This window comes from Oryzias latipes, chromosome 2 (genome assembly GCF_053564925.1).
Source record: "Oryzias latipes strain Hd-rR chromosome 2, Olatipes_Hd-rR_3.1".
Taxonomy (NCBI): domain Eukaryota; kingdom Metazoa; phylum Chordata; class Actinopteri; order Beloniformes; family Adrianichthyidae; genus Oryzias; species Oryzias latipes.
Window position 1 is genome coordinate 41,651,706 of NC_136238.1, and position 22,397 is coordinate 41,674,102.

Below are 22,397 nucleotides of genomic sequence, written 5' to 3' on the forward strand. Positions count from 1 at the left end.
ATTATTAATGAATGTTGTGAAACGGTACCATATGACAAAATAATGAAAAATGATTATAAAAGCAAAATTAAACTTATGATTAAAGAACCGTCAACAAATAATTTAAATGTAATATTAAACCTCTAAAGGTGTTGAGAAATGCAGAAAAGATGAACAGGAGGCAGATTCCCACATCACATCGATCGCATCTCGGATCGATTGCTTTGGTCTGCCGATCGATTTTGTTGACGTGGAAACGGTCGCGAGCGAGGTAATAAAAACCTGCAGAAATACACGACCTATAGTCCGTAGAGCGGCGCTCCGACAGCCGAACCATCATGCTGGACTTCGCCATCTTCGCCGTCACGTTTGTCGTCATTTTAGTGGGCGCTGTTCTGTATTTATACCCGGTAAGTTCGCAGCTAGCTCCGCTACGTTAGCATCATGCTAATGCACTGTCGAGCTAATGTAGAAGTAGAGAGCGCGCGGCTTAAAGTTTTCGCTGTCGCTCATGAGCCAAAAAATAATTTAGAAATTTAAAACAAATATTTTATCGTATTTAATAATTAAATGTATGTAAAAACTTTAAGCTAATTTGGGTTTGGCTTGACTATTGAAAATAAAATGGGATAAAATATATAAAAATGTATTTTTTTTTCACAGAATATAAGTAAGTCAATGTCAAAGCGACTTTTCTATTGATCCGTGAACTTAACCTACTGGGGGGGAGAAGAAAAACCGGGCTTTTATTTTGAAATTCTTATGTTTTGAACTTTGAGTTTCCTGTTTTCAGTCGTCAAGGAGAGCCTCAGGAGTTCCGGGTCTCTTCCCAACAGATGAGAAGTAAGTGCAGATATTTCCCCTGGTGTTACAGCGTTAGAGAAGCGTTAAGTGCTAAATTGTGTTTGGTTTAAAACTGACCCGTTTTCAAGTGTGAAAGAGTTAAATGACTTTTATTGTCTTAAAGGGGTTAACAGGAAATTACATGATTCCATTTTAGTTCCTGTTTGTGTCTTCAGGGATGGGAACCTGCAGGACATCGTGGGCAGAGGCAGCCTCCATGAGTTCCTCGTCAGTCTGCATGAGCAGTTCGGTCCGGTGGCCTCGTTCTGGTTCGGCCGCCAGCCGGTGGTCAGCCTGGGCTCGGTGGACCCGCTCCGGCAACACATCAACCCCAACCACACCAGTAGGGGGCGCCGCTTTTGTTTGTTTCTGTATCTTTAAAATGAAAAGTTGGTGATTCTCCTCTTTTTGCCCACAGCTGACTCCTTTGAGACAATGCTGAAGTCGTTGCTAGGCTACCAGGCAGGGGCGGGAGGTGGGGCCAACGAGTCAGTGATGAGGAAGAAGCTGTACGAGAGCGCCATCAACAACGCCGTGAAGAACAGCTTCCCTGCGGTGCTGAAGGTTCGTCCATCTTTCTTTAGGCTAAACCTGCAGCTCACCGACAGTCCCAGCGGCGCCCCCCAGTGGATGCTGTGTTTTTTCAGGTGGCGGAGGAGCTGGTGGATAAGTGGAGCTCCGTCCCGGAGGATCAGCACATCCCGCTGTGCGCTCACCTGCTGGGCCTGGCCCTGAAGACCGTCACGCAGCTGGCGCTGGGCGAACGGTTCAAAGACGACGCCGAGGTCATTTCGTTCCGCAAGAACCACGAAGCGGTGAGAACGCTCTCAGAGGCAGGGTTGCAGCTTTGGCCTTTGTTTACGTTTATTCGGATAAAACAAACCCTTCTTTTGTCGCCAGATCTGGTCGGAGATCGGGAAAGGCTACATGGACGGCTCCTTGGAGAAGAGCTCCAGTAGAAAGCGACACTACGAGAGCGGTGAGCAGAGACCTCGGTTCCTGTTTTCACGTCTTTTGGTTCATCAGCAGCACACAAACTTTCCTTGGAGAGAGTGATTGACAGTGGTCTGCAGCCAATCAGGATGCAGAACACAATGCACTGTAAAATAAAATGAGGATGCATAATTGTACTAAAGAAAACTGTGTGACAGTGAAAGGAGGAGCATGATGTAGCAAGGGAACTCTGTCATCTCGTGTCTAACGGAGGCAGAACTTCCTTGACTCATGCCAGTCCGTCTGCGGTGTGGCTCCGTTGCGTTGCGGCTCCGTTGCGTTGCTTGAAAACTCCGTCTCCGGCCGTCAGTTAGTTTTGCGATGTCTCCGTTGCGTCTCCAGTCCGTCCCCCCCTGGCTCCTGGAAGAGTAGCTCATCCAAAACTTTGTCCATCAGGTTAATGTGTTATCTCGTGGGCAAGCCAGCTTTTATTTTGAAACCCGGACCCGTTTCCTGTTTCTCTGTCTTTTTGCCGCAGAATTGACCCGTCAACAGATGGGAAATACTGCTTGCGGACATCAGACGTGGACATGAACAGAGTCGATATAAACGTTACAATTCATTAATGAACAGAGAAGCAGCACAGATGGATCAGTGTAAATCAGCTCTTGAGCCTGTTTTCCACTGAGCGGTCCGGTCCGGTTTTTTAAGCATTTCCATTGTAAAATGGACCCATTACGCTGGACCGGCCCCTGTTGGTCCACAGAAAAATGGAACGGACCAGTTAGGGCGGAGCTACTGATGACACCCGTTGATGCGCTGAAGGTCATTATGACCAAAGAAAGCTCCAAGAAAGCGGTTGTGTTCCATTCTAAAGCAGACCGGACTGGACCGCTCAGTGGTTTTCCTTTTTTATTAATTTGCTAATTATAGTAGTATACGTTTTCCACATTCTTTATTATTTTTATCCTCAGTAAATTGTGATCAGCTGTCGTATTCACTTTAAAATGTGTTCACATTTCACATTGACCTGACAGTCCTCATCCACCCTTTGTCTGGTCTTTGTCACCTCCACCTTTTGCTACATCACCCTGAACTGCACCACCTTTTCTCACTCCTGGACTTTTTCGTTCCACCACCAAGCCTCCTCTCTCTCTACAAAAACAGGAATCGTAACTTCAAACTGTTGGTTCTTTAGCAAAGATTTCACACCTGAACCTAGAGGTCATTTTGGCTGGATCGCTACGACTCGTGTGATTGGACGAGAGCAGATTATTGTAATCCCAATCCCAACTGGGTGACGGAATTCCCAGATTTGGTAAAATCTTTGAGGAGGTCCAAAATGCTGCTCATTTCCCAGCATTCCCTGCTCCAGTTTTTGATCAGGTGTATCTTCAGACGTCATCCGGTTCCGCCTAACGTTTGCGGGTCTCTGCTCAGCGCTGTCAGACATGGAGGCCACGCTGCTGGCGGTGGCGAAGGACAGGAAAGCGCAGCGGAGGCAGACGGCGTTCGTGGACGCTCTGCTTCAGTCCGGCCTCACGGAGCGGCAGGTGTGTGTTTCCGGTCTCGAACCCGCGCAGCGGTGCTGGGAGAAGGTCTGGCCCTAATGCTGGCTCTGTTTCAGATCATGGAGGACTGCATGGTCTTCACGCTGGCTGGATGCGTCATCACAGCCAACCGTAAGCGCCGCTGAACCAGTTGGTGCCGCATTGCCCGTGTCTCCCTCTGACCCCTGAACTCCTCCCGACAGTGTGCATCTGGGCGCTCCACTTCTTGTCGACCGCAGAGGATGTCCAGGAGAAACTGTGCCAGGAGGTGGAGGACTTGTTTGGTTCCGACCCGGTTTCCCTAGACCGGATCCCGCAGCTGAAGTGAGGCTGGTCATCTGTCAGAGTTCGATTCCCGCTTCGGTTGTGTTTGATGGTTTTGTCTTCGGTAGATACTGCCAGCAGGTCCTCAACGAGACGGTGAGGACCGCCAAGCTGACGCCCGTCGCCGCTCGCCTCCAGGAAGTGGAGGGGAAAGTGGGTCAACACGTCATCCCCAAAGAGGTATGTGGGGTCCAGGTCCTGACAGATGCTGTGACTGAAAGACATGAACATGGTCGTTTCTCCTGCAGACGCTGGTGATCTACGCTCTTGGCGTGGTCCTGCAGGACGCTGACACCTGGAGCACCCCTTACAGGTTCAGCTTGACCTTTTCATCTACGTACACACCGGCCTCGGTAACACGTGTTCAAGCGGTCACTTCCGATGGAAAGTGGTGCTTCAAAAGTCTGGCGTTCACGTGTAGCTACCAGGTTCTACCAACCTTTATTCGTGTCTTGCCAGCTAAACCAGGTCAAACGGGGACTCTGCTCTGTCAAACTCACCAGACTCTAAATGGTTTATCTGGTGAACACGGTCAAGAGCCTGACGATGTCTGCGTTTGTTTTTCAAATAAAGATAAACAAAGGGAAAGCGAAACCACATCCCCATTGCAAGGAACCAAAACCGTTTGTGCCCAATTTGCTTGTAAATGGTAGAAGAAGAAGCCCCTCCCTTCTTGTCCAGTGTGAACACCATGCGCGTTCTTGAATCTCCGGTGTATACGTAGCGTCACGCAGCAGCCGCTTGACTCTCAGTCCTCTTTTAGGTTCGATCCCGACCGATTCCAGGACGAGTCGGCTAGGAAGAGCTTCTGCCTCCTCGGCTTCTCTGGGAGCCAAACGTGTCCGGAGCTCAGGTGAGAAACCTTTTTTTTTTCTTTTAGGAGATGCAGACCCCTAACGTTAAGTGGGCGTTTACCCGGCGGGGGCTGTATCTCCTCAGGTTCGCCTACACAGTCGCTACAGTTCTGCTCGCCACCTTGGTGAGGCGGCTCAAGCTCCGACCACTGAAGGGACAGGCACCCGAGGTCCGGTCTGAGCTGGTGTCCACACCCAAAGAGGAAACCTGGATCACGGTGAGCAGCAGGAGGGGCTGAGAGCTCCAGGAACAAACTCCAGTCGAAGAGAAACCAGAAAGTATTAGAGGTTAGGCTCCTCCCCCTCCTCTCGACGAAGATCTCATCTTCAGATCAGTGCCTTTCTAAGCCCTCACCGCCATCCTTATACCATCTCTGCACCTCGACTGTCCTCAGACTTCTAGGTCTTTGTGAGTCATAGAGGATCTAGAAGATTCCAACACTCTTTTTAAAAAGCTCTTGAATGATAAAAATGTTCCAAAACATTTATTGTTCTGCTTTACCCATGAACAAATGGAGCTAACAATTAGCTCACTGTAAAAACAAATAAAACTTTTTTTGAATATTTGGTGCATTTTTGTTTATAAACATTATGTTTTTATTTCTCTACTTATTTAGGCATCATTTTGTAGAAAATGTCATTTGTTTTAGGTATAAATATTTATAAAATGTATCTAAAAATCTCTTTTTAATAAGATTTATTTTCTAATTTTTATCTATAAATTTTAACTGACAAAGGAGATAAATACTAAAGTTGTTATGACATGAAGAAAAAAAGTTAGCGGCCTTTTACTGCCCCCTTCTGGTGGGAGGCCCGCAAGTGCTGATGCTGTCGGGGGAACCCTGCAGTACTGCACGCGGCCTCTGCGAGCGCCAAGGAGCCCGCGCGCGCGCGCCTGCCCACTCCAAAGATGTGAAAATGGCGGAGCTACAAATGCTTCTGGAAGAGGAGATCCCGGCCGGACGCAGCGCGCTGCTGGACAGCTTCACCAACTTGGAGCGGGTCGCGGAGTACTGCGAGAGCAACTATGTCCAGGTATCCCTCCGCGTGGGGGGACAGAGGGAGCCCGGGGCGGACGCTCCTCCCGGCGGCCATCCGACGCTCGTGCTAGCCGCAGCTAAGGCAGCTAGCCGCGGCTAGCGCGTAAAAACAAGCCGCTGTCAAGTAATTTCATTCGATGCGCGCGCGCGCGATTCTCGGTGGACCCGCCACAAACACGCAGATGTGCGGCCCACGCGCTTTATTGTTGACGCTTTTTGGGGAGAAAATGTTGCGTTTTTTTCGAGCGCTAGATGTTAGCAAGCTAACCTTTCGGTCCAAACAACCAACGAAAAATCCATTCCCGTGATGCTTCGGGGATCGATACGATCCGCTGCCACACACACAGTGGTCATAGTATGGGGGGGTAATTGAACCAGGCTAATCTCTGGTAATCTGGGATTGACGGCGGATAAACGTGACCAGACATTAAACACTTGATTTATGATGATGCGGGATACAGAGACACGCAAACACACGCCCCTCTACACACGCAAACCCCGCAGCTGCTTTGCATCTGTGAACCACATACGGAGGATGTGTGATGTGAGCTTCCGCGTTCGACACCGACACATCTTTGGCACCTGAGGAGGTGTGATGCGCTTGGCCCTGACATCCCTGACAAACAGGGTTGATCAGACCTGACAGGTGGAGGTGGAGGCTTGTCATCTCGCTGCTGTCATGCTGCTCACACCTCCACATCGTCTGAACCTCAGAGCTGCCAGCATCAGGATCCGTCCTGCAGACCTGTTGGTCAGACATGAATCTACAAAAGAAAAAAGTTGTGTTGATTTCTTAGGTTCTTCTATATCAGACACGGCTGTGTTTTTCTCATACCTGACATGTTTCGACAGACGTCCTCCGTCTTCGTCATAGTCCTCATCAGGTGGTAGTGATGTCACTTATATAGAAACGGATGATTGTAAATGAGGCGGAGTCACCTGTTGTCGTTGTGGTCTTATCGCAGATGTATCACGAATGAACCACTTTAAAATCACAGAAGAGGTATGAATAAACCACGCAACGAAATCAACGTAGACCATGAACCGCGTGTGATTATTGTGCTGTTTATCTGCAATTCATGAGTGATTTGTGCATAAAGGACATAGAAGGAACGTGATGTGCGCCGCATACGCGATCTAAAAGTTATACATTGGTGGTTCATGCGTGAAAAGTCCGTTAGACATACCTGGAAAGACACAAATTTGTGTTTGCATCTCTCAAAAATCACACAATTGCGTAAGATTTACACAATAATTGCGCATAAACCACACAAAATCTGCATAAACCGCGTAATTCACACTTAAAACCGAATTCACGTAAAGAGCCGTTGGCTGAAACCCTTGATAGACATCAGCCCACATCGACGAACACGAGAAACGCGTATGAATTGTCACGCATATTTCACGGAAGACAAAAATTTCATGCATGGAAAATGCACAAAATGTACTTAGAGGCTGAATGACAAATCCTCTCTGCAGATATGGACTAGTTCACAAATACGTAGGTGTGGGTTGAATTCTGGGAGAGGTCAAAGGTGACCGCCTCGTAAACGCGCGGAAGCCAAGGACTCCTTTTGTGTGTTTTTTAAATGTGCTGATTTCTTGTGGCACAGATGGAGAAGTTTTGCAGTGTCCGTTTAGGTGAAGCTCTTTGCCAGCATTTGCGATCGAAAAACACCAACGGCTCCATGTTGTGTGGAAAGAAAATGAAGCTGCCATCATTGCTAGCTCATTGCTAACACTAGCACTCATTCTGGAAAAACCACAGTTAAAAACAAAAAACAAAATGTAATTGTGGTCTATTTCTTTTTGTCATTCTGGTTTGTAAAATGCTTGAATGCCTATTAGGGTTGGGCGATGTCCCTTAAATTGCCAGTTGACGATGTATGCAGTAAAAGTGTGACCCATGTGAACGTTTGTTCTATTCTGAAAACATTTTTCTGGGCCCATGTACACGGTTGAATTCTAATCCGACCATTGATCAGATCAAGGTATTTTGCACATGTAACTGTGGCTTATGGTATCGACTCGCAGCGTGGCGGGGGCGTGGCATCATGATGATGTCTCTCCATCGTGAGGTCAGTCACCCACCATCATCCATCGGCACAACCCTAGTTGCTAAGGACAAATGGAAATCTAATTTGTGATAGCAACATAATTTACTTTATTAGCTCCATACAAGAAAAAAATCCAATGGTTGCTATGGAGGTTTGACCTTTATTAAGCTTGTAATTTTATTTAAACAGGTGGAACCAGAAGCTGGTTCTATGTGGTGGTTTGGGAGGTTTTTTTATGTTCTCTTACTGGAACTTGAGTCCATCATCTCTAATTACTTAAAGTGAGGCGGAAAACCGGCTTCCTTCGAACACAGACCTTTTCTATTTAATAGGTGTGGTCCGTACGCGCACCTGAAAACCTGTTTGACCTTATATTAAACCAGTGCTTCACCTCCTCACCTGCTGTCACGATGACGCTGTTGGTAAAGGTTTCTTTTCTCTTGGATGAAGAATGGGTAGATTTTTGCTGACTAACTCCAGGGCATTTTAGCTACAAGTTTGCTTTGTATTAGGGTTTCATGATAATATGCTGAAGGCTGAGTAGATTTTTTGTTTTTTGTACATTTCTTAGTTACCTCTGTTGCAATAAATGAAGTTATTTCCTCCACCTTCAATGGAAAGAAGTGGGCTGGATCCAGCCTGCAGGCTGCTGGTGATGGATGTGGTTCCAGATAGCCGTCTTATCAGCGAGCTGCAGATTTTCTCCAGAGGAATCAATAAAGGCATGAATGGATGGACGGTCGAATGATCACAAACGGCTGATTTGCTGTCAGATAAAAACAGTCAAATAAGGAGAAAGGGTTGGACGGGTGGAGCTTGTTGTGATGTGCACCGTTCCCCATCAGGGATCTTCACTGATCCCTCTGGCGCTTTGAAGCTGGCGAGGCCGGGGCCACGTTCTTTGTTTTACCTTCGCTCACTGCAACCCGGCCACGTTAATCAGGTCATTATTTTTTGGTGCAGACTAGGGTTGGGCGATGTCCCCTAATTTGGCCGTTGACGATGTTTGCTGTCAACCATCGGGATGGACGATGACATCGTCGGGGGGGGGGGGGGGGGGGGGGGGGTATTTTTACATTTTTCGTTCTTATATAACTGCTATTCGTTATTTTGCTTTTTTCATTTTATTTCCCAACTAATAGTTAATCCGCGATGATCCAGTATAAACTGAGGGAAGTGACTTTAACAGAAAAAGTAACAAACAAAATAGAAAAGAAGTAGTCCGCTCCCGCACTTAAACTAGCGAAGTGGACCGGCGGAGGGCAGATTTACAGCTTTATGTTTGATGGGAAGGGGGGGGGGGGGGTACATGAGCGGTATGTGTGGGAGATTTAAGACTGCGATCCGTCCCGCAGCTCCAAAGCTAATGTTGTTAGCCCGTGTGTTAGCATACTGCTAATCCTGGCTACGTTCAGAAAAAGCACTGACCACACGGATTAAAATTCAAATGATGAGCGAAGAGGTGTTTCATAATAACCGTAACATTATTAAAAGCACGTTTAGAAGATCGTCTCGTATTTTACCGAGCTGACATGTCAATGTATATAGCTGTTATTGTTTTGTATTGAATCGTTACATTCAATAAAGTTTGGAAAAAAAGCCGCTCGGCGGAAGTTGTATCCTCTTCCGGTTTTCAAACTGCGCATGTGTGAATACTGCGCGTGTGCGAATGATTTATTCCGACCGAAATTGTGACCTTAGTGAACGTTTTTATATTCTGAAAACATTTTTCTGGGCCCATGTACACGGTTGGATTCTAATCCGACCATTGATCCCATCAAGATATTTTGTACGTGTAACCGCGGCTTATGGTGTCGACGCGCAACGTGGCGGGGGCGTGGCATCACGATGGTGGTCTCTCCATCGGGATGTCAGTCACCCATCACGATGGACGATGATATCGTCCATCGGCACAACCCTAGTGCAGACAGGTTTTCTATGAAAGCCAGCTTCCTAACCAACCATATGCCATTTTTTTAAAAGCAAAAATCCATCATCTGCTTTCTGTAAATGCCCCTTCTGTGTTTTGTTAAGTCTCCAGACAAGCAGAGGGCGCTGGAGGAGACCAAAAACTACACCACCCAGTCTCTGGCGAGCGTGGCCTACCTGATCAACACACTAGCCAACAATGTGCTACAGATGCTCGACATCCAGGCGTCGCAGCTCCGCCGGATGGAGTCCTCCATCAACCACATCTCCCAGGTGAGGACAACACCCTTCCTCTTCGTCTAATCTGCCAAGGCCGAAACTTCATTTTTACCGTGATAGTTGTCTTTATTTTAGGCATTTGTTCTTAAAAGTTGGGGTTTTTTTTTCAGACGGTGGACATCCACAAAGAGAAAGTAGCACGGCGGGAAATCGGTATCCTCACCACCAACAAGAACACGTCCCGCACACACAAGATCATCGCCCCCGCCAACCCCGAGAGGCCCGTCCGCTACATCCGCAAGCCCGTCGACTACAGCCTGCTGGACGACATGGGTCATGGAGTTAAGGTGCTGCTTCCTTTTCTCCTGTCCTTTCATCAAACTGTCAGATTGTTTATTTATTGGACCGAATTAGAAGGTCCGGTAGGTTTTGGTAGTTTGGAGGAGGTGTGGCTTTCACCCATGTTTGTGTTTCTGGATCGATGGCGGCCGCGGCGCCTCACGGTGAACTCTTTGAGGTCAAACGACGATTGGGTTTCAGAAATCAATGATCCAGACAAAATATCTGTCATACTGCTGCTGCTTCCTGTTCTCGCTTTCGATTGCAGTCCAGCATGTTGTTTTATTTTGAAAAGCCACCTGTTTTTGAATAAATCTGACTTTTGTAATAAATACATAAAAGATTAAGGGTACGAATGTGCTTGATCAGCAAAAACTCAGCTGGCAGCTTTCATGTTTTGCCTCTGCTCCTCATGGATGCTTTTACTTTGTAAGCACTCGTTAACCTCCTGATTTCTTCTCTTTTCCTCTTTACGCTCGCCTCCTTTCTCCTCTTTGTCAACCGTAGTGGTTGCAAAGGTTTAAGGTAAGACGCTTGAAGTGAAAGCCTCAAAGGAGGGAGGGGCTTACCGGGATTTCTGGGTGTTTGAGGATTTTTTTTTTAATGCTTTCTTTAATCTGAGAGGTTTTCTAGATTTTGTTTCCTTTTTGTTTGAGATGCACCAAAACAATTTCATTCTTTATTTTCTTTCTGTCTATGCTAAAAACTTTATTTACACCCAAAAAGAGAACACAGATTGTTTTACTCTTGGTCAAATCGAGTTCTGAGAACTTTATTTAAAAGAAAAATATATATGAACACATTTTTGTTTTGTTTTTTCAGTCTTTTTGCTGTTATTTTGTGAAGCAATATTTCTAGTTTGCAGCATTAGAAAGAATAATTTCATTTAATAGGTGTTAAACGACAACATAGAGTGGAGACGGGATGTGTTTGTCTTGTAGCTGCTGTCAGATGATGTGGGAGGACAGCATGGCGGTATACGCCGCTACTTCTCAAGGAAAGCCAAACAATGACTTAAACGTTAATCCAGAATCACGAAAGGTCTGTAACAACATCAGGAAAAAAGGGGCTCGATTTGATACTAGTCGCTATGAGGACTGAAAAATTGCTAAATCGAGCTACAAGGATAGCAACTTTTAGTTTATGCTAGCTTGTTGTAGAAGGTTGCTATGGCAGTATATGCTGCTACTTCTCAAGTAAAGCAAACAATGGCGAGAAATCTTTAATAACAATAGAAAAAAATAGGTCGATTTGTCGCTTTGAGGTCTAAAAAGTAGCTAAATGAAGCTACAAGGATAGCATCTGTTAGCTTACACTAGCTTGTTGTAGAAGGGATAAAAAAAAAACAATGACACAAACTTCAATCAAGAGTCACAGAAAATCTTTAAGAAAAAAAGTAGCCTGTGTTCACATTCTATCGACTACTTTAACTTTTCAACTGTTTCTGCAATTTACGTAATTCCAACGGCTTTGCGCCAACGCTTTACGCTACTAATGTGTTTCAAATGGTTCAAAGCCGCTTTGCTAACTTTTTACATCTTTTTATTTAAACTTGTTTGCGTTGCTGATTATCACCTCATCTGATTTAAATATTTATTTAAAATCTCCTGTTAGCTTAATGCTAATTTAAAATAAACACTCTCGGGAGGGGCTACATTCCATGGAAAATCGTCCAGTTGTGATTCCTGGTGGGTTTTAACGGTGCATCTCTCCTCTTTGTGAATCCAGCTGTTGTGTGTTGTTGTCGGCATGCTCAGTATTTGCTGGTTCACAAAGACAACACAGATGCGCTCATTGCTGTCGACTGCTTGACGTGTTTCTCTCTGAAGTATTCACACCCGGTACTCCTCGCCACAGGCTAACGCTCAGAACATGAAGACCGGAGGAGGTGCTCTTCCTCGCACCAACCCCCCCACACAGAAGCCCCCCAGCCCGCCCATGACGGGGAAGGGGACGATTGGGTATGTAGGCCGCAGCACCGCTCTCAGCGCGTCTTTTCTAAAGGCTTGGCGAGTGTCTGTGGGACCGGGTGCTTCATCGGGGTCCTGGTTTTCCCGCGGTTGGGTTAGCAACCATTTCTCCAAACACGGATCTCCAAACACCTTTGATCTCGACTTTGATGATCAGGATCCTAGAGAAATAATTTGTTCTCCAAGTTGTTCCGAGGTTTTCCAGAGATGTTGTGTTTTGTGGTTTTCTTTGAAGTCTTCTTGCGTGAATGTTCTTTAATGGTGTCGATATGTTTGTCTTCTCATCCCCCGTCCATCCGCTTGAGTTGTTTGTTTGAATGTGGAACAGAAAGGGCTTCTCCGTCCTCCTCACGACCCCCTCACCTTTTGTCTGTCTGCAAGATTCATGCTAGCTCCTGACAATCATCGACTTACGTTTTTTAAGTGTCTCTTAGCAACAGGGCTCGGGGAGTGGGTCGCCCCGCTGTGCCTGCTGGGAAAACAGGCCTACGCCAGCTTTTCCACTGAAAGTAACCTTGTTTAAAGGAAGAATGTTATAACGATTCAAAGAAATTAGCATTTTAGTGAGCTAGCATATATGGTTTTGCGTTCGTAGGTTTTAATTTCACTGAAACAAATCTATAGCCTTTATTTTGTTGCTTTGGTTCAGGTTCCTCACCATCTTGACACTCTTAAAATCCTCCAGATGATCAGATATCCTGAGCGTTGGAAGAGTGATGGAAACGAGTCGTACTTTTGTTCGGTTCAAAGCTCCGTGTTTTTGTGTTTGTTTACCTCCGTCAACTGTCAGTTGTTTTGATATGAAACAGGAAAGATGCTAATCCCAAAAATAGAAAGTTGCAGCAAGTAATCGTCATCAAAACGCAATTGTACCGTCTGCTTAAGATCAAATATCTGACTTTTTTTTTACATTTTAATTTATAAAAATAATAAGAATACCATGTCAAGAATGACAGGACTTGCTAAGAAGTTAACGAAATTTCATTAATCATTTTTAGAGATCTCTTTCAATTAACCGGATGTAACTTGTTGATTGTGGGTCAGCAATAAAGTTATTTTCAAACTGTCCATTTTCCGTATAATGTGCTAGAATAACATAATTGTAATTGGTGGATTGCTTTTGAGAATATAGTTTTTACGTTGACCCTTTTCTTTGGTTACTTTTTATTTACATTGGGTGAACAGACTAGTGTGTCACCGCCACCATGTGGCCGGAGGTTGACATTACAACTACATGAGGGAATAAATTAATGATATGCGTAAAGTTACATGTTTACCGGGGATGTGATTCGCTACCCGTGGATTCTTGAGCATGAGTATAGTCCATGATGTTCAAACTGGACAAGCAGGGGGGGGCTTCTTCTTTTTACTGTTTACTAGCGCAAGTCCTTCCGTGCCAACCTTTTGAAAGGTTGAAAGGTTAAAAGGGACGCCATCACTACCAGATGCCAGTCCCTGATTGGTTAAACTTTAAATGGTTTAACTTGCACTGCACGTTTAGAGCCCCAAAAGAGTCATAAAAACATTTGTAGTTACGCATGAACGATTAAGTTTTGAACGTGGAAGCTCAAAATGCGCATTTACAGACTCTTCATTGGAAGTGGTAGCTTGATCGCGTTTTGCCGAGGGTGGTGTGAACGTAACTTGCGGTTTTTTATAGGAAATTTCATTTTAATTGGCTAATTTAATTACATCTTCCATTGCAGTTTCATAACTGACCATCAGGGGTTCACTTTTAATCACTGGTCTGTTAAATCTAAACGAGATTATCTGGACGACTTTAAGAAAATGCTTTTCTTATAAAAATTAAACATGTTGTACTTTTTTTTTAAGTGTAAAGGAGCGTCTGATATGGATATGATTTACAAAATGAACGTTTTTTAATAGACGCTTAAACCTTTTTTGTTTTTATTTTTAAAAATCGTGTTTTGAAGGTTTTATTCTATTTATTTTTAGCGTTTAAGGTAAGTCGGGTTGCATTTATTTTTCTTACTTAGTAGTTAAATAGTTGAATATAATGGTTTGTATTTCAGCAGCGATGGGTTTTGACCCCCCCAGACCACCTGTGGATCCCCACCCACCCCGATGTTTACCACCTGTCATACCCAAATCATTTTAAGTTTGCACTTGTTTTCTTGCTCTCCTCCCCCCTCCCCCTTCCTACACCTCTGTGTGGATGCCCCTCCCTTTTCCTCCCCCCACCCTCTGGACCCCGATCCTCTCGCAGGCGCCACTCGCCCTATAGGACGCTCGAGCCGGTGCGTCCGCCCGTTGTCCCTAACGACTACGTCTCGAGCCCAACGCGCAACACGGCGCTCCCCCAGCAGAGCCCCGCACGCACTGCATCAGTTAATCAGAGGAACCGCACGTACAGGTACCCCCTCCCTCCCCCTTTCCCAGCATGCCTTTCAACACTTCAACAGCCAGCCCCTTTTCTCCTGCCTCTCTCTTCCTCTCTTGCCCCTGGAGTCGGGGAGTCTTCCTCTCTAGATCCTCGTTTAGACGTTTCCTCCTCCTGAACTGACTTTTTCCAGCAGTTGAAGCTCGAGTTGACAAAGAAACGAGGACGGCGCAGAGATCCGGAGCTGTTTTTAGCCCGGCTAGACACAGGTTTCCATGGTGATAGCCATACAACGCAACGCCCCCGCAGTGCTGATTTTGTTTTTCTTCAAAAATAACATTCTTCAACCAAAACAAGGACCAATAAACTTCATTAAAATCCAGTGAGACAAGTGGAGACATGTGGGAACGACACAGAAATTATCTTGCCCCACCTGCCAAACCAACCCCCACCCGCCTCTTCTTGGTGTTTTTTTTTTATCTTCACCGCTCCATCCACAGATCTCCATCCTCATGCTCATCTCTGGGCTCTTTGTTGTGAACAGAAAGTCCGCCCCGTGTTGTCCGTGTCATCTCCGTGTCTGCGTCTCGTTGTTTCCTTCAGGCTTCAGCTGCTTCTTTATATCCCTGTGACATGGTCATTTCAGAGGCTTCCGACTGCGGCTAACACATCGACGCTCTTAAAAAAACAACAACAGTTCTGAGTTCTACAGTTCCTGAATGATGATTTGATCTGATGGTTTAAAATCCCACATTTCCTGGGGATTTTTTTTAATCTTCTTCCTTAAAAGACGTAAGTTGTTGGTGACCCACACTTCAGACTAAAGCTTTCAGTCTTTCAGTCCCACAATATTCTCTGAAAACCAAAAACATTAAACATAATGCGAGTTTCAGTTATTTTATTTGAAATTGTTTTAGTCTTTTGTATTTTGGTGTTTGTTTGAAAAGCAGAAACTCCTCTAGCCGTCAAAACCTCCCTGAAGTTTGATTATTTCATAAAAAACATATTTTTGGACATTTTTCGTTATTTTGTTCGTAAACAATATTACCGTATTTCAAAAAAAGTGCACCTTATAATCCAGAGCGTCTTGTATACGGATTCATTCTGGTGTTGCGTACAGATGTTGACTTGGAGAGGTACACGGTGCTCCTTCAAAATCCCAGTTTGTTTTGAATGCGACTTTCAAAAACGGTTGGGTGTTATTGTAAATACGCTAACGCAGCTAACTTGTAGCGGTGTTGGACTGTTCGTTTTTTTTTTATTCCTCAACGTATTACTAGCAGGTTGGGAGTTAGCGTGGTCACAGTAACGTTTAAGTGGCATCAGTCTTTTTGTTGTAGGAGTTGCAAAAGGAAAACCTGAACCTCATCAATCTAACCAATCAGACGTTTGCGTCCGCACTTCCTTGTGCCGATACGACTGATAGTCAGTTTTTAACAAAAATCGCAACTGAAGATTGTAGCCGGCTTCCTGTGGGTTCTGATGTCAGATGTTGCAAAACAGGTGCAGAAATGAATAAATCAGCTCACTACATCTCCCAGGATTCATTGAAAAAAGTCAACGATTGAAAACTTTTCTACGAAAAAAAATGACAGTCGTGTTCAATGTCTGCCGAAATACAGGGGATGTACCAACGTGTGGCGTCACATAAAATTACACCTAAATAAACTGAGAAACCGTTTTAGTTTTATAATTCGTCATTCCTCCCATAGCCTTAAATTGAAATTATTAAGATAAAATATCGCCACTTTAAGGCAACTTCTAAGAAAAGAAGTCTTGTTCTTTGTCGTTTTTGCTACTTTGATTTTAGACTAATCCCCCTGATGAACTGGGTTCCCAACAACCTTTCTCGTCCTCCTTCCTAGTTTTACCTCGTGAGGCTAAAAGAGTTAGCGGCTAACTGTTAGCTTAAAGCGACTAGCATCTTTTTGGGTTTGCCGGGTGTGTTTGTGCTCTGACGTGTTCTGCTGCCCCGCCTCCAGCAGTGGGAGCAGCGGAGGCAGCCACCCCAGCAGCAGTCGCAGCAGCAGCCGGGAAAACAGCGGCAGCGGAAGCGTCGGAGTTCCCATCGCCGTGCCGACCCCGGCCCCGCCCACAGCCTTCCCAGGTAACGCCCTCTTTCTGTGAGGGTGGGGCCCCACATGACTAACTCGACTAATCTGAGTGTCCAGGATTTCGGCGTCTTCCCTGCTCACTTTGATCTTCCTCTTCCTCACCTGTCTCTCTCTTTTTTTCCCTCTTAATTTCACTCCCCCTCCCCCTCACCTGTCAGGATCAGCCCCCGCCCCTTCAAACCCAGCTAAACCCGCCCCCAACAGTGCCACAACCCCCGGCCCCCCCTCTTCTGCTCTAGACGGCCCCCCACAAGCCCCCAACCCCCCCGCAGAGGTCCCGCCTGTACCCCCACCCCCTCCCCAGCTCCCCACCAACACAACCCCCCCTGGTTCCGGTCCTGCTCCTTTTGGCAACCCGGCACAAGGTGAGTGGGAGAAGCCCACCCCCTCCATCAAGACGACCCCTCACCCCCACCTGCTTTGTGTTTCTGCCCTCATCATCCTCCTCTCAGATGAAGCAGATCTGGTTCGTTAAGGTTTGTTGTTGAAAATAAATCTAATAAACCGATAAACAAACAAACAAACAAACCTGCAGGCAGCTCATAGGAAGTAAACAACAAACAAACACAACTGACCTACAGTAACATCTGCAGCTCTGAAAACTTTACACCAGAAAACTAAATGCCACCTTTATTCTTTTTTAAGGTGGAACTAGTTAAATAATCAACACATCTGTAATTTTTGTCCATGTTGAAAAAACGTCACCTTAAAGAGCTTCACTTTAGAGTTGAGGATCAGTCACATATGTCATCTGTAATCAGACCCATTTTTTAGTCAAGTATTCCATCTGTAATCAGATTACAAAAAATAAATAAAAAAACTACCTAATTTCTGCCACGTGTGTATTTGTAATCTGATTACATACTACCATATCCATATCATGTGTAGCCTTTGATCAGATTATAAACTTCTGAGATCAGATTACAAGCTCTTTTCATTGTTATTTGCATAGAATGGAAGATAGCAGATTAGTGACTATCAAACTCATCAGACAGATCAGTAATCAGGTTACAAAATACCTATCCATAGGTATTTGGAGAGTATGTCATCTTTAAACATATAGTTAGTCTTGGTTTGTAATCTGATTACTGTTCGTCTGAGGTAGCTGTTTCTTTTTTCAAGTTTAAGTTTTTATCCCATAAACTACAAATGTTTCAAAAATGTAAAAAATTATCTAAGGGTTTAATTTCCCCCTGAATCTGAATAAACTATGGATGGATAGTGAGGATTTAAAAGTTTTGGAATAAAGTCAGTTTATTGTTACTTAAATATCTCTGCCAGACTGAGATGGTTTGGACATGTTCAGAGGAGGGATAGTGGATATATTGGTAGAAGGATGTTGGAGATGGAGCTGCCTGGCAGGAGGGCAAGAGGACGGCCAAAGAGGAGATACATGGATGTCTTAACAGAGGACATGAAGTTGGCTAATGTTAGGGTAGAAGATGTTCATGATAGAGTGAGGTGGAAAAGGATGATTCGCTGTGGCGACCCCTGATGGGAAAAGCCGAAAGAGAAAGAAGACTGTCATCAGAGTTCACTCACCTCCCTGCTCTTCATCTCCATTGGCGTATCCTCCTCTTCCTCGGTGTGCATGAGCCGCGCTGTGTGTCCTCTACATGGATTTATGATGCTGCAGCCTCAGAGCTTGACTCTCTGCTGCCCCCTGCTGTCCTCTCCTGCAGGCGCGCCTCAGTTCTACAGCATGAACCGCCCCCTCCAGCAGCCCCAGAACCAGCAGGTGGGGGGCTCCTTGCCGTACCGCCGGCCGAACTCCGTCACCGGGCAACCCAACACGGCCCACAACCCCACCCAGCTCAACGGGGGGCCCCACTACACCCAGAACCCAGGTACATCTGAGCATCTGCAGTAAAAAGACAACAACACATAAGTAGCTGTAATATTTTTGTATAATCCATCTGTAATACGTTTAGTGATTAAATCTAGAAAAACTAACTCTAGAATTTTTTTTTACTGCAATTTACTCAAATAACAAATAACATTTATTTTCTAAAACTCTGTCTTTCACAATAAAACTCAAAGACATTTTTAAAACAATTAAATTTATATTTAAATTTGAGCGATTTGTCATCTGTTTCCAGGCAAACCAACAATTTTTTTCTCTTTACAATAAATTAAATATTGCTTTAAGTATCTTTCGGATTCTTTCCAAGCTATGTAATTTATAATTAAACTGTCATGAGTAATTTCACCTCTCTAGCGCCCTCTGTGGTCATTGCTTTACACGTTTTTTCAAGCTTTTATATGTAGGTTTTTTTTAAATTCTAATTAAATGGAATCATCTGCAAATATCAAACTATGAAAAACGATTATGTTCATGTATTTTTATAATCTTAAATCATCTGGATTATTGTTCTTTAATTCTCCTTTTCCTGTCTTCCAACTTCTGTCTTTCTCTTCTTTAACATGTGTTTTCCCGCCGTTCTCCGCCTGGCGCTTCTGTCTGTATTCTGACGCCGCACGGCGATAGCTGGCCCACACGCGCCCCCTCCCCCCTCCATGCAGATCACCCCTCAGCTGCCCCTCATGGGCTTTGTGGCCCGGGTTCAGGAGACCAGTAAGTGGCTTTTAGCTCCTCGCCGCCTCAGCATGACCGCCGCCCGCCTTCACTTTCCCGCCACCTTCCGATCAGCCACCAGCAGGAAGTTGCTGCATTTGCATCTTGATCTTGGAAAAACGAGCAAAAACATCAGATTGATTGCTGCAGGAAGGATTCTTACCGAATCCAGATTCAGTTTTCAGTTTCATTCTTTCGCAGCGGCACCAGCTGTTGGCTCCTCCTTAAGGTGGAAAGCATGTGAGCAGCGTTTGGCCCTTAGCGCGATGTGGTCATTTTTAACGCACAACCACACGTCTACCTGAACCCCGCATGGACCATCGGCCGTCTTTTGGCGCCTCCTCCTCCTCCTAACTGCTTTTGTTTCATCCTCCAAAAAAAACACCTTTAGTCTCAGACGTGCCGCCGCCGCCTCCACCCTCAGACGAGCCGGTGTTTGAGGAGCCCACGCCGCCGCCTCCTCCGCCCGAGGACTACGATGACGATGAAGATGAAGAGGAGTCGGCGGTGGTGGAGTACAGTGACCCATACGCTGAAGAGGACCCGCCCTGGGCCCCCCGAACCTACATGGAGAAAGGTTTGGGTTTTAATAAATACACTCATAAAAATGCGTGATATGAATTGAAGTGGGTCGAACCAAGTCCCGCCTAAATTTCATCAGCCTTTAGGGTAGGAAAGACCTGAAGAAGCCATTTTGTACATGACTTCAGCAATATTTGTCATCATTTTTGGAGCAACCATTGACTGTAAATGGGAACTGGACTGAGTGACCCCTCCCCCCTCATGTTTCAAACAGGAAGTACCCAAAGACTTCTATAGAGAAATAAACGGCTATTACAGTCAGAATGACCGTTTTTGCTCTGATTCTTTTTCTTCAAATCGTAAACTGACCAATCGGATGCCTCAATAAAAGTAGGTGGAGCCTGCTGGCCCTTTCGCCCAACATTCAAAACATTGACAGATTTAATGTACCCTATTTTTGAGTGGTAGGGGTGTGGCCTTCCAACAAGCTCACTTCTGATAGAAATATTGACCAATTCTGACCAATCACTGATTACCAATCGTGAAAAAAATGGCGAATAATTGGCTAGAGTATAAAAAAAGTCATTTTCCATGGATGACATCACTCACTTGGTCCAGTTCTCTGATACAGTCAATGGGAGCAACCCCGCTCCCCTTTCCCCTCTTTCAATCCTCCATAAACTTTGACGACATCTCACTTGACCTCTGTCACCACGCAGTGGTGGCCATCTACGACTACACTCGCGACAAGGAGGACGAGCTTTCATTCCAGGAGGGCTCCATCATCTACGTGATCAAGAAGAACGACGACGGCTGGTTCGAGGGCGTGATGAACGGCACCACGGGCCTCTTCCCGGGCAACTACGTCGAGTCCATCATGCACTACGCCGACTGAACAACCTGCCCCTCCGCTGAGTGGGAGGGAGCACCCGGCAGGGAAGGGGGAAGGGGGAGGGAGGGTTTTCCGGTGTCAGACTTTGGGTCCGACGGAGCGCGGTCGCCTCCGGACAAAGATGGGGGAGATGGAAAGGACATCGTGGCCCGGCGTCATTCTCTCCACATCGCCGTTGTACAACAACCACTACTCCAGTTACAGTACATCCTCCCCCGTAGTGTTTCTTCATCCGTTAGAGTGGACGGTGGTGGATTTTAGTTCCCAGAGTTTCGTCTTACATTTTGAAGCCACTACACGTGTTGGTTTGCTTCATATCCTTTGCGTTCTACCGACTTATTTACGATATTTATTTGTAGTGGGATAAATGGCGAGCAGGTGGCCGTTGTCGAAGGCTTCAGATAACTGTCAAATATCGGTAACCTTAGCGGAAGGGCCGATTCTCCTCAACACTCCAGAGACAACAGTATCCTCAGTGTGGGAATGCGGGGGGAGGGGTCACACAGCGTGGTACCTCGGCAGAAAGCGGTGCCAAAGCTGAGCAAAATAAGCACATCCGATGTCTTAAAGCGCCGCCCAAAGCTCGCGTGGGTCCGCCCGAGGGCCCAGCTCTCGCTCCGTTGGGTCGATTGTCACGTTTTGCACACAGGTTCAGTCGCTCCAGACGTCTCCAGGAAGGACATCGTCATCAACGTGGGAACACTCGTCTGCACATTTTTTCCTTATTTTAACCACGCGTTGAGTTTTTGCTTGATCGCATGTTTCCGATGAGGAAAAAAAAACACTTCTGCTTTACTAATTTTTACCGTCTTAATATTTTTTTGTTTTAGATATGCGGTGGGGTTGTTCTTCATTTTTTTCTTGATATTCACCAGGATGACGATGCATTTAGGACATTTCTACGGTGTTTGTGCCATATTAAAGGGTGTTCACAGGTCAACATTCGCAATAAATTGGCCGGATCGTCATCGGAATGCTAATATTATTATTTCCTCTCCTTTCCTGATTTAATTTTTATTAAAAAGCACATACATTTGTAATAAAAAGGTGTAGAAGAAGATATAATATAAATGTGAAATGTATTCTGTCCTCACGATTGGACTTACTGAATATGAAAAGATGCAAACTGTTGTGCTGAAATGGTTCTAACTGTTGCAAGCGCCCCATTACTTTATATAAAAAAGTCTGAATTGTCCTCCATATAGTTTAATAAGCTTTTGGCCGTGAAGTGTTTTTCCAGGGCTCAGTGCTTTACTTTATGTTTGAATCCTGTTTTCCAGTAAAAACCGAAGTAAAAAAAATGTGGTTCTTGCATGCCATCGTTCTTATCTGTACCGGTGTCCAGAAAAAAACACAAATACAAAAAAACCATGTGGCGACATCCCCCGTTACCGAACGGACGGGCATCTTTAACCAGGTACCTGCAGCCTCGTCCAAAGAGACTGTACAACTCCAAGGAACCCTAACTTATGTGTGGGGCGTCTTCCCCCAAAGACTGTAGCCATCCATGACACTATTGGAGGAGTTTTTTATTCCCAAGTTGCTTTCGGCCCACTGTGGCGAAACAGCGGGCGGGGGAGGGGAGGATCCACTTGCGTAGCTCCCTGAGAACAGCGCTAAGAACCACCGCCTGACGACCGCCGGGTTGCAGGATTCACGGCCTCCTGGAATCCCAGGCGTCCTTCGGGTTGTTGACGGTCCATAACGCCATCGTGTTGCACAGTTCAAAGTGGAGTTGCAGAAGCATCATGTTTGTAAAATCATGACAACAAAGACAATAAAATGATGAAGATTTCGTGGTGTAGAATTGTCGTCTTTTCATCCGATTGTATTACGGGTGGCATCACCGTGCTTCTATCACCGAATTGGTTTAACCCTTGTGCTATCTTGGATGACCCCACCCTTCCATTGACGTG

General features: G+C 45.5%; 2 protein-coding genes across 15 annotated transcripts; both read left to right on the forward strand.

Annotated features, from left to right (window-relative positions):
- Positions 1-158: 158 nt before the first annotated feature.
- On the forward strand, positions 159-5,042 carry cyp20a1 (cytochrome P450, family 20, subfamily A, polypeptide 1). 2 transcript variants are annotated; one of them, XM_078943961.1, is made up of 13 exons: positions 159-250; positions 773-822; positions 999-1,165; positions 1,241-1,386; positions 1,470-1,637; positions 1,723-1,801; positions 3,196-3,308; positions 3,383-3,437; positions 3,509-3,629; positions 3,698-3,809; positions 3,878-3,942; positions 4,393-4,482; positions 4,569-5,042. In XM_078943961.1, the coding sequence occupies exons 4-13, from the start codon at positions 1,258-1,260 to the stop codon at positions 4,720-4,722; spliced, it is 1,086 nt and encodes a 361-aa protein (XP_078800087.1). In that variant the 5' UTR covers positions 159-250; positions 773-822; positions 999-1,165; positions 1,241-1,257; the 3' UTR covers positions 4,723-5,042. The 2 variants fall into 2 exon arrangements, with proteins under 2 accessions (XP_078800087.1, XP_004066406.1); XM_004066358.5 differs by having other exon boundaries at positions 191-389.
- Positions 5,043-5,312: 270 nt separating this feature from the next.
- Positions 5,313-22,276, forward strand: abi2b (abl-interactor 2b). 13 transcript variants are annotated; one of them, XM_023961535.2, is made up of 12 exons: positions 5,334-5,518; positions 9,615-9,782; positions 9,899-10,075; positions 10,575-10,592; positions 11,925-12,028; positions 14,265-14,411; positions 16,361-16,485; positions 16,651-16,857; positions 18,175-18,339; positions 18,981-19,067; positions 19,459-19,644; positions 20,309-22,276. In XM_023961535.2, exons 1-12 carry the CDS (start codon positions 5,402-5,404, stop codon positions 20,482-20,484), a joined length of 1,677 nt encoding a protein of 558 aa, XP_023817303.1. In that variant the 5' UTR covers positions 5,334-5,401; the 3' UTR covers positions 20,485-22,276. The 13 variants fall into 13 exon arrangements, with proteins under 13 accessions (XP_023817334.1, XP_023817318.1, XP_078800071.1 ...); XM_023961550.2 differs by lacking the exon at positions 18,981-19,067 and having other exon boundaries at positions 5,332-5,518; XM_023961544.2 differs by lacking the exon at positions 10,575-10,592.
- Positions 22,277-22,397: the final 121 nt, after the last annotated feature.

Bases quoted from the DNA above. Each gene is read 5' to 3' on its own strand.
- cyp20a1 (XM_004066358.5), top strand. From the start codon at position 318: ATGCTGGACTTCGCCATCTTCGCCGTCACGTTTGTCGTCATTTTAGTG. The intron at 1,166-1,240 runs GTAGGGGGCGCC...TTTTGCCCACAG, and splicing joins CATCAACCCCAACCACACCA to CTGACTCCTTTGAGACAATG. The intron at 3,438-3,508 runs GTAAGCGCCGCT...TCCTCCCGACAG, and splicing joins ATGCGTCATCACAGCCAACC to TGTGCATCTGGGCGCTCCAC.
- abi2b (XM_023961535.2), top strand. From the start codon at position 5,402: ATGGCGGAGCTACAAATGCTTCTGGAAGAGGAGATCCCGGCCGGACGC. The intron at 5,519-9,614 runs GTATCCCTCCGC...TGTTTTGTTAAG, and splicing joins GCGAGAGCAACTATGTCCAG to TCTCCAGACAAGCAGAGGGC. The intron at 16,486-16,650 runs GTAACGCCCTCT...CTCACCTGTCAG, and splicing joins CCCGCCCACAGCCTTCCCAG to GATCAGCCCCCGCCCCTTCA.